The sequence below is a fragment of the Kogia breviceps genome, chromosome 9 (assembly GCF_026419965.1).
Source record: "Kogia breviceps isolate mKogBre1 chromosome 9, mKogBre1 haplotype 1, whole genome shotgun sequence".
Classification (NCBI taxonomy): domain Eukaryota; kingdom Metazoa; phylum Chordata; class Mammalia; order Artiodactyla; family Physeteridae; genus Kogia; species Kogia breviceps.
In genome coordinates this window covers 57,144,247-57,162,789 of record NC_081318.1, presented here as the reverse complement: position 1 = coordinate 57,162,789, position 18,543 = coordinate 57,144,247, and the positions used below count along the sequence as shown (strand labels likewise).

Sequence of the window (18,543 nt, the reverse complement as noted above, 5' to 3'; positions counted from 1 at the left end):
TCAGTGAAAGGAGTTGAACCTCATGATTATAACAAGTATGAACCGTATCTTAAATGCAGTGGTGAGCCATTAAACATTTTAACCAGGAAAATGACATGATCAAATGTGTATATAAAAGAAAAATCTAAATTTGTATCCAAGAACAGATTAGAAAGGGTTAAGACTGGAAATGGGAAGCCACGGTAAGGAGACTGATTCAATAATCTGGCCCAGAGATTTCTGCATCAACTAGGATGGTAGCAGTGAAATACAGGAAATTTTGATAAATTCAAGAGACACTTAGAAGTTGGAACTGATATAACAGTCAACTGGTTAACTGCAATCAGTAGTTTATATTGTGTATATTTCTTAGGGGTAGGTTAAGACAGTTTAGGAAGCTGCATAACCCTACAAAGAATGTGAGGACATACACATATAATGGCAGACGTTTGTTCATTTCAACTTAATTAGACCTTTTCTTTTAGCAAAAACATACTCAAAACAACTAATGAAAAAGTCCAACAAAATAGTTCTATTCAGTTCATAATGGATCATAGATGTAGATAATTAAATACCATATATCTGTGTAAACCAATGGAAACACATTTCCCCAATTAAAATATCCCAAATTATATGAGTTGTTCACTTTTGAGGTGAGAGATTATATCAATCAGGGTGTCAAGTGAATCAAGTATTCACTAGGTACTTTGGGGGTAAAGGGTAGGGAAGAGTATACTTAAATCCATCATTAAAGTATATTTGTGGTCACTCAGTATCTGATACACAGTCATGAAACTACCTCACTCACAAATCAGAATCAGGCCCAATTTAAAGAAGGTGACAGGGCTTCCCTGGTGGCGCAGTGGTTGAGAGTCCGCCTGCCGATGCAGGGGAAATGGGTTCGTGCCCCGGTCTAGGAAGATCCCACATGCCACAAAGCGGCTAGGCCCGTGAGCCATGGCCGCTGAGCCTGCGCATCCGGAGGCTGTGCTCCGCAACAGGAGAGGCCACAACAGTGAGAGGCCCGCGTACCGCAAAAAAATAAAAATAAAGGTGACAAAAATTCTTATACAGTTATCATAGTTTTTGAAGAAGACAGTTTATCATAAAACAAAACTCAAGTACAAAAAAAGAAACCTTAATAGGAGGCTCAAATAGCAAATATCAATGACATTCAGAAGATTTTTCTCTATTTACTAGATTGAGGCAGCAAAGCCACATACAAAACAAATGACTATTTTCCTCCTTGAGAAAAAGGAAATCAATGTGAAACATAAACTGATCTATGTGAAGCATAAACCGCCTCCAAAGGCGGCACTGATTCTATAAATCAAAAGTTTGTTTTTCAGCAAAATCCACTGATCTCTAGATTAAGAGCTCTTGGGTTATGCTCATTATCAAAAAAACTACATTTTTAGCCTTTCAGGAAATCTTTTTTTTTTTTTTTTTGCGGTACGCGGGCCTCTCACTGTTGTGGCCTCTCCCGTTGCGGAGCACAGGCTCCGGACACACAGGCTCGGCGGCCATGGCTCACGGGCCTATCCGCTCTGCAGCATGTGGGATTTTCCTGGACCGCGGCACAAACCGGTGTCCCCTGCATCGGCAGGCGGACTCGCAACCACTGCGCCACCAGGGAAGCCCCAGGGATCATTTTTAAAATACATTAACTTCTCAGGGTCTGTGCCCAGTAGTGGGATTGCTGAGAGCCATGTACCATAATGTTCACTGCAGCTCTATTTACAACAGCCAGGACAAGGAAGCAACCTAAGTGTCCATCAACAGATGAATGGATAAAGAAGATGTGGCACATATATACAATGGACTATTACTCAGCCATAAAAAGAAATGAAACTGAGGTATCTGTAGTGAGGTGGATGGACCTAGAGACTGTCATACAGAGTGAAGTCAGAAAGAGAAAAATAAATACCGTATGCTAACACATATATATGGAACCAAAAAAAAAAAAAAAAAGGTTCTGAAGAACTTAGGGGCAGGACAGGAATAAAGGCGCAGACGTAGAGAATGGACTTGAGGGCACGGGTAGGGGGAAGGGTAAGCTGTGACAAAGTGAGAGAGTGGCATGGACATATATACACTACCAAATGTAAAATAGATAGCTAGTGGGAAGCAGCCACATAGCACAGGGAGATCAGCTCAGTGCTTTGTGACCACCTAGATAGGTCGGATAGGGAGGGTGGGAGGGAAACGCAAGAGGGACGAGATATGGGGACATATGTATATGTATAGCTGACTCACTTTGTTATAAAGCAGAAACTAACACACCATTGTAGGGCAATTATACTCCAATAAAGATGTTAAAAAAAACAAACATTAACTTCTGTCACATGACACTATAACCAAAAGAAAAGTTTAATTTTTGACTTTTTTTCTTAACCTTTCAAGAAAATCCTATATGTTAAACGTGCAACATAAAATGAGAAATACCATAAATTCCAATAAGTACCTTTTCACAGGAGCATCGCCTGTCTGCTCATCAACATAATCTTGTTTTAGTTCCTCAGGAACATCACTGTCACTGTCATACTCCTGATAGGCACTTTTTTCTTGTTCATCAGATTCATACTGAAAAGAACACAGTGTATTATTCAACAATGGGTACGAAGAACCAACCTTTCTTGGAGTCTTTCAACAGAGTAAAAAAGTATCCAATTTTATAAGAAGTACATTACAGATGAAAGTTCTTAATAACTGAGCTTTAATTTGGCCATCAAGAATCATATTAACTTTCCATTTTCTTCTTCATCATCCTACCTTAACCAGCTCAAAAGAAAATACAAACATTATATTTCAAAAGCTTATTATAAATGCCCAAAAGAATCTCCATATAAACAAATGAAAACAAACACATACCCTGCTAGACCTTAGAACAGGAAAAGAGTGTTTATTTGATTAAAAAAACTCTTCCTTCAAGTGGTTTCATCCTATTTATTTCCATGTTGCTAGTTCATTATAAAAAGCTTGAGAATACAATTCTGGTACTCTGGAAGTATTAAGTCAGCTTAATAAACACAACACACATGCTAATATTCTATCTAATTCATTATGATGAGATTTAATTCCAAGGGCAACTTAGAAAATTAGGCTTAGTACCTATGGACTACTGAGACCAAGGACAAAAATGGTGGATTTGCTCTTGAGAGGAAGAGTGCCTTTTCATCATTTTTTTGGCACCATGGCCCAGTGCCGGCATGGGAGAAGACAGTGGAGTCCATCATACAAAACAAAGGAAGCAGTGGCAGTATCATCATCAGTGCTGATTAATACTATAAACTAATATGATTACATAATGGCTAACATTTATTGAGTTTCAACCAAGTACTAGGCTAAGTGCTCCCATAAATTGTCTCACTGAATCTTCAAAACAATTCTATGAGGAAGTTTTGTCCCCATCTGCCAGTTGAGGAGACCAGTATAATGACAATAAGGGAAGAAGTCAGTCCCCTAATTCAACAACTATTTTTTAAGAGTCTAAAGCATTACGACAGACTGTTTTAAGATGTGGACCCTGACCCTCAGGACCTATGCTGAACCTGTGAAGATGAGATCACGCATTAATAACTACAAACAACATCAGAGACATTTTCCCCCACTTGTACACAATGTGATCCTGGTGACATTCAGAAAGGTGTTCTACACAAACTAGGGTCAGTTCCACAGTACAACAGATCCTCATTTTCAAGGATTCTTTATTTGCAGATTTCCCTACTTGATAAAATTTGTAACCTCAACATCAATACTTCATGACACTCCTTGGTCATTCACGGATGTGTGCCATGTGGAGTGGCAAACACTTTTGAGTCACCCTACATACATGTTCCCAGCTAAAAGCAAGGTGACACTCTACCGTCTTATTTCAGCCCTCCTGCTGTAAACAAGTGCCCTTTTCAAAGTCTATTTAGTGTCACATTCTTAAAATTTTTGTACTTTTTGATTTCACTGTTCAGAATGCTCCCCAATCATAGTACTAAAGTGCCGTCTAGTGTTCCCAAGTGCGAGAAGACTGTAATGTGCCTTAAGGTAAAAACATGTATGTTAGATAAGCTTCACTCAGGCATGAGTTACAGTGCTGTTGGTCATATGTTCAATGTTAATGCATCAACACTATATTAAATTAGGTGTCTTTAAGGAAAAACACACGTAAAACAAGGTTGTGTATTGACCAGTTGGTGAAAATGTTGTGACCAGAGGCTTGCAGATACTTAATCCCATATTTTGCTTAAGAACAACGGTTCTGTATTTGTTAATTCAGAGTTCGTGCTTACTTTATTGAACACAACTGCCAGAAATAATGAGAATCAAATGCTATGAGAGATTTAAATTAACAAATCATCAGTGAAGAAGGATATATTATTTCAAAAATATTGGAATGACTTAATTCCTTTCAGTTTAGTCTACTTTATAGAGGCAAAATGTCATAAAGAATCACTAAATTATAATTTTAAATATGGTTCTCTATGGAATAACTTCTACTTCAAAATAAAATATGATAGTGGTATATTTTCATGACAATATTTTTAAAATTATATCTTCACTTAATAACAAAAACAAACCAAATATATGGAGACAAATTCAACAGATTTTTGTCAAACCCAAAAAAACAGTTTTCACTTCAACTTCATCAAATCTAAAATAAAAATTATACCTAGTCCCTCTGGAAATTAAATACTGTAAAAAGGCCCTATAGGTAACTGTGAAGTAAGTATTTCCTTATTGTAAATATGGGGAAACTGAGGGTCGCAAAATCACAATAACTTGCCAAGATCCACACAGCTAATCAATAATAAAGGTCATATTCATTCATCTGCTTGCAAACCTTTCCATTAACTCACACTACTTCTAGTTTATATTGTTTTTTGAGCTGCTCAGAGTGCTGTTAAAACACTGTATTCCTAAATCCTCAAAATATCCCTGCCAGGTAATTAAACAAGACATTATCCTGCTTCAGTTAAGGGGACATGGAACAAAATGACTTCCTTAGTTACCCAACAAGTGGAATTGAGAAAAAAGTGCCGATGATCTATTCCTTCATACATCTGTCTATCCAATAAATTATATAACTATGCAGTGAATAAACTATGCTCCTACTCAATTAGTAATCTGGTAAGAACATAAAGTAATCTAATAACAACCTAAAATAAACATAAAGGCAAAATTTATCATTTAAAAGGACAATGTCAACAAAGCATACTGGAAAGCCATTCATTACCTGTACAAGTAGTATTACAGGTGTCTTAAATATATAGGTAGGAAGGTGGGTGGTAAATGTATGAATAAATCTAGTCAATTACCTTGCTCATTGGGTACAACACGCTCAATAAGAAAATCCCACTAATGTTCCACAGTACGTTTTAAAAACACCCCATACCCCATTAGAAGCCAGGACGTCTTCTGTTTCTTCATCTTTGTGGTCAGCCTGAATTTCAAATGGATTCCCACCACTACAGTACTGCTCAAACAAGGTTACCATTTTTGAGGAAGTTGAGGATGGCTGCTTACTGGGTGAAACTGATGGGGAACGTGACTGTTCCATGAATTTAAATTCCTAGATGTTTAAAAAAAAAAAAAACAAAAAGGAGCCAGATCCCTTTTAGCAACAACAATAAAATTCAAGTATATAAACATATTCCATCAATGCAGATGCAGTCAGTAAAGAAAACAATCCTATTCTTTAGGTTCTTCTTTTTTTCTTTTAGGTTATTCATTTTTAAATCTTGCAAGTTATCTGAAAGCACAAACTTGGACATACATGTTCAAAGGTTTTACTAAAGACAACTCAGTCGCTGATGTCACTTAAAACAGTGTTATCTGCATCAAGCTGCTTTTGGCTTACTTTATGGAACTGCACACAAAATTTTTTAAAATAACTTCAATTTGAATAATAATTCTAAAAATTTTTACATAACAGCAAAAGTCCTAGTAGAGTACAGTTTTAATAAAGTCATTCATAAAAACTAATTGTTGTTAAGTCAAACAGCTTGCACCATTTGAGATACTCTACGTGAATACATTGAAATCCAAGCACAAAAGATATACCTTTCTTTGTTATACTAATGTCTATAAACTTTCATTTATTTTTCTTCATATACCAAGAAGCAGACAACACAAATACATGCTGAGGTCAGATGATACATCTTCTAGTCCTAGCTTGACTTTAATCCATTATACTCCATTAACTTCCTATATAATATTGGGAATGTCCCGATTCCCTATGCCTCCATTTCCTCATCTGTAAAATGAAAGGGTCGATCTAGATGAAAGAATCACAAATACTAAAGCTACAGAGTTGTAGCACCCAGTCCAAATCACATACTTCTCAGATGAGAAAACTGAGGCAGTCCAGAGGGATTCAGGTTGAAGTTCAAGATTACACAGCTAATTAGAGGAAGAGATGGAATAATGGCTAAAGTTCTTTTGAATTACAAAACTCTTGATTTAATGATTTTAACAAAAATTTAGTACACATTTTTCTTATACCTTTTAATCATCTTAATATTATTCCCCAATTTAAAATTTTTCATATTCGGAGATAATCTTCTTTAAAATTACATTGGTTGGGCTTCCCTGGTGGCGCAGTGGTTGAGAATCTGCCTGCCAATGCAGGGGACATGGGTTCATGTCCCAGTCCGGGAAGATCCCACATGCCGCAGAGCAGCTAGGCCCGTGAGCCATGGCCACTGAGCCTGTGCGTCTGGAGCCTGTGCTCCGCAACGGGAGAGGCCACAACAGTGAGAGGCCCGCGTACCACCAAAAATAAATAAATAAATAAAATAAAATAAAATTACATTGGTTTACTAAGCTTCAAATGATGTGTTTATTTTCTTTTTAAGTTGCAGCTATACATTAAATCAGATCCACAATAATGCTTAAAAATCAGACCATTATTTTTAAAATTCTAAACAAGGGGTGACTATAAATTAATAAGACAAAAATTTTTTAAAACAAAATCTACAGGAATACATGTGTCAAATGAACACTATCTCAGCTGTAAATAGTTTCTAGTGTACTTACTTTTTCCCCCACTGTGGTTACAACATGAGATCTACCATTAAAAAAAATTTTAAGTGCATAGTACAGTATTGTTAACTACAGGCAAAATGTTGTGCCATAGATCTTTAGAACTTACTCATCTTACATAACTGAAACTTCAAGGTAACCACTTTAATGGATATAATGCTCACTTGGATGGAAATGTTTCAACGTACCTTGTAAAAAAGTTGTTTTCTAATTACAGCAAGTTTATATATGCATGCACCACACACACACACACACACACACAAATTGATGGTTAAATATAAACTCAAATAAATAGAGATTCTAAAATGAATGCTGGAATTTTAAATAATGTTAAGGAATCATCTTAATTTAATAGCTCTAAAATAATGCTAAAATTGTTAATTTCATTGTCTTTAAAGCATTTATTAATCAACATGTTTCAGTGTATTTAATATTTCCACATTAGGAAAGCAATATGATAAACCTGGATGAGAAATAAGCTATTATACAATATGAGCATAAACACTGTCCCTTAAAAAAAACATTTTAATCATGTATTCTTTACATTTATCCAGGAATAAGAAAATTCTTTCTAGAAAGCCATTTCTTCTAAAGGCAAAACTACACACTTGACCTTCTAAACAGGGATATAAATTTATATACTGTATTCTGATATTTGATATGTGTCAGATAGGACATGGTCTATCACACAAGAAATATTTATCTATAATATGTTTCAACCAAGAGAAAAAAAAATAAAGATATTTTCACATATTACATTATAGGATTCAAGGAATCAATTAACTAATAAAACTTAGTTGTGGGGTTTTTTTAATAAGTACCTCTTTTATCTCTGAGGCATTTTCTCATTACAGACAAATTTTATGAGTTGCAGCATAAATTCAGAACCTATTAGGCCCTTCAAGAAATGACAAATATTCTGCAAATATAAGCATTTTCATTAAAGACCATCAAAATATAACTGATTTTTCTGCAAAATTTAAATGAAGCAGTAGACCCTCTTCTGAAATCTAAAGAAAACAAATTATTTTAATTGTCTCTTTTCAGGCAAACGAGTTTTCCTCAAGTGTATAAAATGAATTTGTAAAAAGAGACAGATTATGACATCCATTAAAGTATCACCTTGTAAAAGAGGCTTATTATTAATCACTTTTAAGGAAAAAAGGAAAGGCACTATTTCTTAATTATTTTATAAATGTTTCCATATATATGGTTTGCTTTTAAAGATGACTACATAAAAGACTGATTTATTTGCTCTTAAACTTACGTGAAGTTGCAAGATGCTGAAATTTGACTTAACAGGACAAAGTTCCCAGGTCTCATTTTCTAGAAACATTCTCAGTTCATCAAGCCGTGTTCTTAAAAAAAGAAAATGAATACTCCAAAAAATAAGAAAAGTACACTGCACACAAGAATTAATATAACAAAAATTATTACAGAGTTATCATCATGATCATAATCAACTTTGAAAACCCATTCAGACCAATGCAGTAAACACATTTACTTTTACATACTTGTTAATATCTTATCATCCATAAGAGAAAAACCACAAATATTTACTAAACTCAGAATATTCTGACTATATTGCAAAAATAATGAATACATAGGAAATGATATTTTTATTAAGGGACTAAACTAAAAGCTACTCACTAACTCATGTACTTAAAACATCCTTAGCTAATCACATATTAGTGCCCAAAAAAACAAGAAATAATTTATAGGGTTTATAAAACCACAAACACTAATAAATGTTTTATGCTAAAAAGCATAGATCTTAATCATTCTTACTAAGCCAAAAGATCAAGTTGATTATCACTATCTAAATATATTTTAGCTCAGGGCCTATCTATCTCCACACAGCATTTACCAATTAAATTAGCAAGTATGGCACTTAAATTAGTAAGTAGTTACATGTCATACTGATTTCTTCTTTCTTTAATGCTATTGCTCTTACTATCTCTCCTGAGTAATCAGTACATTATGTGAGCAATTCCAGAAAAACAAATACTTCCTTCCTGTTAACACAGGAAACAAAGGGCCAGAGTCTGCTCTATTCTTCCTTCTTCCTGCAACAAGCTTCAATGTTACTAAAATCAAGCTAAAAACAAAATCTAGATTTTTTTTTAAATCCACAGGTTCTAAAGTAAAGAGGGAATAAATGGTAAAATCTGTGAAAAGCAGAAATTGCTCCAAATATTAGAGTTAACAGACAAGGATTTTAAGATAACTACTATAAATAAGTTAAATAAAATAGAGAAAAAGATGCACGAAATGGACAGAAATGAAAATTTTAAAGCATTGTAATAATAAAAACAAAAAAGAATCAAACAAATGTTCTATAACCAAAAAAATACAATACCTCAAATTGAAAACTGATTGGGTAAGTCAAACAGCAGAACAGGATTAATGAACTCGAAGACAGTGCAACAGAAAATATCCAAACTGAAGCACAAATGGACAAAGAAAAATGGAAGAAAGAGTAAAGGTCATAAGAGATATGTGAGACACATTCAAAGCATCTAGTATGCATGCGACTGTACGGAGAGGAGAGAGAGAAAGAGCAAAAGCAATATTTGAAGAGGTGAGGTAGGTAATGACTGAGAATTTGGCAAAAGTGATTGTCCCCATACCTATCACCATATACAAAAATTAACTAAAATGAATCACAGATCTAATGTAAGAACTAAAACAATAAAGTTTACAACTCTTAGAATTCTACAATAAAAAGATAAATAACCCAATTTTTAAATGGGCAAAGGCTTTGAACAGACATTTTTGCAAAGAAGATATATAAATGACCAGTAAGCACATAAAAAGATGCTCAACATCATCATTCATCAGGGAAATATAAATCCAAACCATGAGGCACCACTTCACAACCACCAGGATAGCTATAATCAAAGAGACAGTAACAGGTACTAGCAAGAATTTGGAGAAATTAGAACTCTTATACAGTGCTGATGGAAACATAAAATGGTGCAGCCACTTTGGGAAACTTTGGTAGTTCCTCAAAATATTAAACATAGGGTTACCATATTACCCACCAATTTCACTCTGTATTGGTTTCCTGTGGCTGCTATAACAAATTAACAAAAACTGGGTGACTTATAACAACAGAAATTTATAATCTCACAATTCTGGAGCCCAGAAGTCTGAAATCACAAGGTTGAAATCAAGCTGTCAGCAAGGATACATACACTCTCTTCAGAAACTCTAGAAGAGAATATGTTCCTTGCCTCTTCTAATTTACAGTAGTTGCTGCCATTCCTTGGCTAGTGGCCACAGCACTCCAACCTCTGCCTGTCTTCACATAACTTTCTCCTGCATGTGTGTATGTCTTTTCCTCTGTGTCTATATCAAGTCCCCTTGTGTCTCCCTTTAACTGTGATGGCATTTAGGGCCCATCCAGATAATCCAAGATAATCTCCTCATCACAAAACCATTAATTTAGTCACATCTACAAAACACTTTTTCCAAATAAAATAACATTTACAGTTTCCAGGTATTAGGACCTGATTTTTTTGCAGGGGTGGGGAGTGGGGAGGAGCGGAATGGAGAAATTACTTGTCAGACTACCAAACACTCCCAGGTACATACCCAAAGAACTGATACTATGTCTATACAAAAACTTATACACAGGGGGCAGAGTCAAGATGGTAGACTAGGAGGACATGGATTCGTGTGTCTACACAACTAGGGCATCTACCAGGCACCGGTGGAGGACCACGGACACCTAAGGGGATGGGAGAAACCCCCAGCGACCGGGTAGGACGTGGGGCATGGTGGGGTGAAGGGGAGGGGAAACGGAGGTGGGACCGGACTGGCACCCCTGAAGGGAAGCTGGGGGAGAGGAAGGGATCTCACACCCGAAGGTGGAAATTGGGGGACCACCAGGAGGACAAAGGAGCAAAAGGGAGCGTGGCCAGGTCTCCCCTGCCCACTTGGGCCCCCGGGAACCTGCTGAGATCCTGGGCCTGATCCTCTGCCCACCGAGGCCCCCTCCAGTCGCACGGGTCCTGAGGGAGTGGGAGGGAGGGAAGGGGGGAGCAAAAGTAAAGGCCAGACTTCTGGGAGGGCACCCCGAGGGGTGGCTGGGGGAGGGGAGGAGTTCCTACACCCAGCAGGACCGACCCAGGGTTAGGGGTTAGGGGTCCAGCAGCAATGGGGAAGACCCTGGGGGAGAGGGGTGTTGCCGGGGGGAGCGCAGAGGAACAGAAGGGAATGGGGCCAGAGCTTTCCCTGTCCACTTAGGCACTGGGAAGCCTGTTGGGCTCCCGGGCCTAATTCTGTACCCCTGGAGCCTCCCTCCTGCCATGCAGAGGTCAAGCCCCACCCCTACACCCACACCCAGGGCCCTACCACTACACTCAGAAACCCCCTCTGAGACCCCCTCCAATGCGCTGGGCCTAAACCACACCCACACACCCTCACCCAGGGCCTTACCTCCAAACTCCAGAACTCCACACTACAGAGGTCCTCCTTTCCACGTGCTGCCTCTCCCCTTCCCCTCAGGTCCTAAGCAGAGGCCCTGCCCTATACTCAAACGTCAACCCCCCACCTGCCTAGCTCCTACCCCACTGTAAACCCCACCCCTGCCTGAGTTCCATTCCCATAGCCAAGGCTTTTTGTTTTTTCTTTTTCTTTTTTCCTCTTTTAGATTGGGGTTCTGTTTTACCTTGTTGATTCATTGTTCTTGATTCATTTATATTTTTATTATTCCTAATAAATCTTTTATTTTTCTAATTTTATTTTATTCTTTATACTTTGTTACTGTTCTCTCCTTTTGGCTTGTTCCCCCTGCACCGCTCCCCCCTCTTTTTTCTTTTTTCTGTGTGGTTTTATTTTACCTTACTGCAGTTGTTTCAATTATATTTTTATTTTTCATAATATATTTTTTATCTTTCTAATTTTATTTTGTTTTTTATTCTTTGATATTGTACTGCCCCTTTATTTCTTTTTTTTCTTGTAAGCTGCCATGCAGCTTACAAGATCTTGACTCCCAGGCCGGACATCGGCCCAAGCTCCTATGGCGGGAGCTCTGAGTCTAAACCACTGGACTAACAGAGAACCTCCGACCCCAGGGAACATTAATCACAGTGAGGCCTCCTGGAGGTCCTAATCTCAGCACAAAAACCCAGCTCTATCCAACTGCCTGCAAACTCCAGTGCTGGACTCCTCAGGCCAAACAATCAGTAAGACAGGAATGCAGCCCCACCCATTAAAAAAAAAATGAAATGACAAAAAAATACATTACAGACAAAGGAGCAAGGTAAAAAGCTACAGGACCAAATAAATGAAAATGAAATAGGCAACTACCTGAAAAAGAATTCAGAGTAATGATAAAGATGATCCAAAGTCTTGGAAATGGAATTGAGAAAATACAAGAAACATTTAACAAGGATCTAGAAGAACTAAGCAAACAAACAGTGATGAACACCACAATAACTTAACTTAAAAATACTCTAGAAGGAATCAATAGCAGAATAACTGAGGCAGAAGAACAGATAAATGAGCTGTAAGATAAAATGGTGGAAATAACAACCAGGGAACAGAAGAAAAAAGAATGAAAAGAATTGAGGACAGCCTCAGAGACCTCTGGGACAACGTTAAATGCACCAATATTCAAATTATAGGGGTCCCAGAAGAAGAAGAGAAAAAGAAAGGGTCTGAGAAAATATTTGAAGATATAATAGTTGAAAACTTCCATATCATGGGAAAGGAAATAGTCAATCAAGTCCAGGAAGCACAGAGTCCCATACAGGATACACCCAAAGAGAAACACACCGAGACACATATAAATCAAACTATCAAAAATTAAACAAAGAAAAAATATTAAAAGCAGCAAGCAAAAAGCAACAAATAACATACAAGGGGATCCCCATATGGTTAACAGCTGATGTTTCAGCAGAAATTCTGCATGCCAGAGTTTGCAGAAGGGCGTGGCAGGATACATTTAAGTGATGAAAGGGAAAAACCTACAACCAAGATTACTCTACCCAGCAAGGATCTCATTCAGATTTGATGGAGAAATTAAAACCTTTACAGACAAGCAAAACTTAAGAGAATTCAGCACCACCAAACCAGCTTCACAACAAATGCTAAAGGAACTTCTCTAGGTAGGAAACACAAGAGAAGGAAAAGACCTACAAAAACAAACCCAAGGGCTTCCCTGGTGGCTCAGTGGTTGAGAGTCTGCCTGCCGACGCAGGGGACGCGGGTTCGTGCCCCGGTCCAGGAAGATCCCACATGCCGCGGAGCGGCTGGGCCCGTGAGCCATGGCCGCTGAGCCTGCGCGTCCGGAGCCTGTGCTCCGCAACGGGAGAGGCCACAACAGTGAGAGGCCCGCGTACCACAAAACAAACAAACAAACAAAAAAATAAACCAAAAACAAGACCCGTATATATGCTGTCTACAAGAAACCCACTTCAAACCTAGGGACACATACAGACTGAAAGTGAGGGGATGGAAAAAGATATTCCATGCAAATGGAAATCAAAAGAAAGCTGGAGTAGCAATTCTCATATCAGACAAAATAGACTTTAAAACAAAGACTATTACAAGAAACAAAGAAGGACACTATATAATGATCAAGGGATCAATCCAAGAAGAAGATATAACAACTGTAAATATTTATGCACCCAACATAGGAGCACCTCAGTACATAAGGCAAATGCTAACAGCCATAAAAGGGGAAATCGACAGTAACATAATCAGAGTAGGGTACTTTAATACCCTACTTTCACCAATGCACAGATCATCCACAATGAAAATAAATATGGAAACACAAGCTTTAAATGACACATTAAACAAGATGGACTTAACTGATATTTATAGGACATTCCATCCAAAAACAACAGAATAAACTTTCTCCTCAAGTGCTCATGGAACATTCTCCAGGATAGACCATATCTTGTATCACAAATCAAGCCTTGGTAAATTTAAGAAAATTGAAATAATATGAAGTATCTTTTCCAACCACCACACTATGACACTCCATATCAATTACAGGAAAAAAACTGTAAAAAATACAAACACATGGAGGCTAAACAAAATGCTACTAAATAACCAAGAAATCACTGAAGAAATCAAAGAGGAAATTTAAAAATATCTTGAAACAAATGACAATGAAAACAAGACAATGCAAAACCTATGGGATGTGGCAAAAGCAGTTCCAAGAGGGACGTTTATAGCAATATAATCCTACCTCAAGAAACAAGGAAAATGTCAAATAAACAACCTAACCTTACAACTAAAGAAATCAGAGAAAGAAGAACAAAAACACCCCAAAGTTAGCAGAAGGAAAGAAATCATAAAGATCAGATCAGAAATAAATGAAAAAGAAATGAAGGAAACAATAGCAAAGATCAATAAAACTAAAAGCTGGTTCTTTGAGAAGATAAATAAAATTGATAAACCATTAGCCAGACTCATCAAAAAAAAAAGGGAGAATACTCAAATCAATAGAATTAGAAATGAAAAAGGAGATGTAACAACTGACACTGCAGAAATACAAAAGATTATTAGAGATTACTACAAACAACTGTATGCCAATAAAATGGACAACCTGGAAGAAATGGACAAATTCTTAGAAAAGCACAACCTTCTGAGACTGAACCAGGAAGAAATACAAAATATAAACAGACCAATCACAAGCACTGAAATTGAGACTGTGATTAAAAATCTTCCAACAAACAAAAGCCCAGGAACAGATGGCTTCACAGGCAAATTCTATCAAGCATTTAGAGAAGAGCTAACACCTCTCCTTCTCAAACTCTTCCAAAATATAGCAGAGGGAGGAACACTCCCAAACTCATTCTACAAGGCCACCTTCACCCTGATACCAAAACCAGACAAAGACGTCACAAAGAAAGAAAACTACAGGCCAATATCACTGATGAACACAGATGCAAAAATCCTCAAGAAAATACTAGCAAACAGAGTCCAACAGTACATTAAAAGGATCACACACCACGATCAAGAGGGTTTATCACAGGAATGCAAGGATTCTTCAGTATACGCAAATCAATGTGACACACCATATTAACAAATTGAAGGGTAAAAACCATATGATAATCTCAATAGATGCATAAAAAGCTTTCTACAAAATTCAACACCCATTTATGATAAAAACTCTCCAGAACATAGGAATAGAGGGAAACTACATCAACATAATAAAGGCCACACATGACAAACCCACAGCCAACATCGCTCTCAATGGTGAAAAACTGAAACCATTTTCCCTAAGATCAGGAACAAGATAAGGGTGCCCACTCTCACCACTATTATTCAACATAATTTTGGAAGTTTTAGCCACAGCAATCAGAGACAGAAAAGAAATGAAAGGAATCCAAATTGGAAAAGAATAAGTAAAGTTGTCACTGTTTGCAGATGACATGATACTATACATAGAGAATCCTAAAGATGCTACCAGAAAACTACTAGAGCTAATCAATGAATTTGGTAAAGTTGCAGGATACAAAATTAATGCACAGAAATCTCTGGCATTCCTATACACTAATGATGAAAAATCTGAAAGAAAAATTAAGTAAACACTCCCATTTACCATTGCAACAAAAAGAATAAAATACCTAGGAATAAACCTACCTAAGGAGACAAAAGACCTGTATGCAGAAAACTATTAGACACTGATGAAAGAAATTAAAGATGATACTAACAGATGGAGAGATATACCATGTTCTTGGATTGGAAGATATACCATGTTCTTGGATTGGAAGAATCAATACTGTGAAAATGACTATACTACCCAAAGAAGTCTACATATTCAATGCAATCCCTATCAAATTACCAATGGCATTTTTTACAGAACTAGAACAAATAATCTTAAAATTTGTGTGGAGACAGAAAAGACCCCGAAGAGCCAAAGCAGTCTTGAGGGAAAAAACGGAGCTGGAGGAAGCAGATTCACTGACTTCAGACTATATGACAAAGCTACAGTAATCAAGACAATATGGTACTGGCACAAAAACAGAAACAGATCAATGGAACAAGATAGAAAGCCCAGAGATAAACCGACGCACCTATGGTCAATTAATCTGTGACAAAGGAGGCAAGCATAGACAACGAAGAAAAGACAGTCTCTTCAACAAGTGGTGCTGGGAAAACTGGACAGCTACATGTAAAAGAATGAAATTAGAACACTCTCTAACACCATACACAAAAATAAACTCAAAATGGATTAGAGACCTAAATGTAAGACCGGACACTATAAAACTCTTAGAGGAAAACATAGGAAGAACACTGTATGACATAAATCACAGCAAGATCTTTTTTGATCCACCTCCTAGAGTAATGGAAATAAAAACAAAAATAAACAAATGGGACCTAATGAAACTTCAAATCTTTTGCACAGCAAAGGAAACCATAAACAAGACAAAGACAACCCTTAGAATGGGAGAAAATATTTGCAAACAAAGCAACTGACAAAGGAGTAATCTCCAAAATATACAAACAGCTCATGCAGCTCAATATCAAAACAACAAACAACCCAATCCAAAAATGGGCAGAGGACCTAAATAGACATGTCTCCAAAGAAGACATACAGATGGCCAAGAAACACATGAAAAGCTGCTCAACATCACTAATCATTAGAGAAATGGAAATCAAAACTACAGTGAGGCATCACCTCTCACCAGTCAGAATGGCCATCATCAGTAAGTCTACAAACAATAAATGCTGGAGAGGATGTGGAGAAAAGGGAAGCCTCTTGCACTGTTGGTGAGAATGTAAATTGACACAGCCACTATGAAGAACAGTATGGAGGTTCCATAAAAAACTAAAAATAGATCTACCATACGACCCAGCAATCCCACTACTGGGTACATACCCTGAGAAAGCCATAATTCAAAAAGAGTCAGGTACCACAATGTTCACTGCAGCACTATTTACAATAGCCAGGACATGGAAGCAATCTAAGTGTCCATCGACAGATGAATGGATAAAGAAGATGTGGCACATATATACAATGGAATATTACTCAGCCATAAAAAGAAACGAAATTGAGTTATTTGTAGTGAGGTGGATGGACCTAGAGTCTGTCATACAGAGTGAAGTCAGTCAGAAAGAGAAAAACAAATACCATATGCTAACACATATATATGGAATCTAAATAAAAAAAGGTTCTCATGAACCTAGGGGCAGGACAGGAATGAAGATGCAGACATAGAGAATGGACTTGAGGACACGGGGAAGGGGAAGGGTAAGCTGGGATAAAGTGAGAGAGTAGCATTCACATAACACACTAACAAATGTAAAATGGATAGCTAGTGGGAAGCAGCTGCATACCCCAGGGAGATCAACTCGGTGCTTCGTGACCACCAAGAGGGGTGGGATAGGGAGGGTGGGAGGGAGATGCAAGAGGGAGGGGATATGGGGATATATGTATGCATTTAGCTCATTCACTTTGCTATACAGCAGAAACTAACACACCATAGTAAAGCAATTATACTCCAATAAAGATGTTAAAAAAAAAAACTGTTGGATCTCTCATCTGGGGAAAAGGTGTACTTTTATTCTGATTATTTTTTCATTTGTTGTTGTTTGAAGTTTCAGTGGAATGGTGGTTCCTTTGACTGGTTGAGGGAAGAGAATTTTTTGGTTGAAGACAAGAGAGTGATTTTTTAAAATAAGTTATTTTTTTAATTTAAAATTTTTTTATAATTTTTAAAGGTTAGTTTCTGTTTAAAGTTACTACAAAATATTGGCTATAATCCTCATGTTGTACCATAAATTCTTATAGCTTAAACAAAAACAAAAAGAGAACTTATACACAAACGTTCACAGCAGCATCAATCATCATAGCTAAAAAGTGAAAACAACCCAAATGTCCATTAACTGAGGAATGGATAAACAAAATATGGTATATCTTTACAATGGAATATTATTCACCAATAAAAAAGAAAGTTCTGTTACATGCTCCAAAATGGATGAACCTTAAAAATATTATGCTAAGTGAAAGCCGAACACTAAAGGTCATAATGTATGATTCCATTTATATGAAATGTTCATATACAGGCAAATATCACAGGCAAATACATAGAGACAAAAACTAAATAAGTAATTGTCAGGTGCTGCAGGAGAAGAGTGACAATTAACTGGTACAGAGTTTCTTTTTGGAGTGATAAAAATATTTCGAAATTAGATAGTGGTGACAGTTGTTGCTGAATTATATACTTTAAAGGAGTGAATTTTTGGCATTTTTGGTATGTGACTTACATCTCAATAAAGCTATTATTACAACAATTATTGAGGTAGGCATGACTCTAAAATGCACTCTAAAATCCCTCAAGATTGTCTGCCCTAATTCCCAGGAATAAATATGTTGAAGAACACCCCCATGATTACCAAATATGGAAAAAAGAGATTTTGCAGATATAATTAAGATTACAATTAGCTGCCTTGAGTTAATCAAATCAGAAATTATCCTGGTGGAACAAATCTAACTGAATAAGCCCTTTAAAGCAGAGTTTTTTCTCCTCCTGATAGCAAAATGGGGAGTCAGAGAGAATTGCT

At 36.9% G+C, this 18,543-nt stretch overlaps 1 protein-coding gene across 4 annotated transcripts in view; it reads right to left on the bottom strand.

Annotated features, from left to right (window-relative positions):
- VPS50 (VPS50 subunit of EARP/GARPII complex) overlaps positions 1-18,543 on the bottom strand; it is a 142,583-nt gene that overhangs the window by 35,438 nt on the left and 88,602 nt on the right. For 2 of the 4 annotated variants that reach the window (XM_059073917.2, XM_059073918.2), the window contains 3 exons: positions 8,282-8,372; positions 5,366-5,542; positions 2,444-2,562 (listed from right to left, as the gene is read on the bottom strand). In XM_059073917.2, coding sequence (XP_058929900.1) covers positions 2,444-2,562; positions 5,366-5,542; positions 8,282-8,372 — 387 coding nt within the window. The remainder of the gene's footprint in view (positions 1-2,443; positions 2,563-5,365; positions 5,543-8,281; positions 8,373-18,543) is intronic. The other 2 variants (XM_067042500.1, XM_067042501.1) reach the window with 1 other exon arrangement.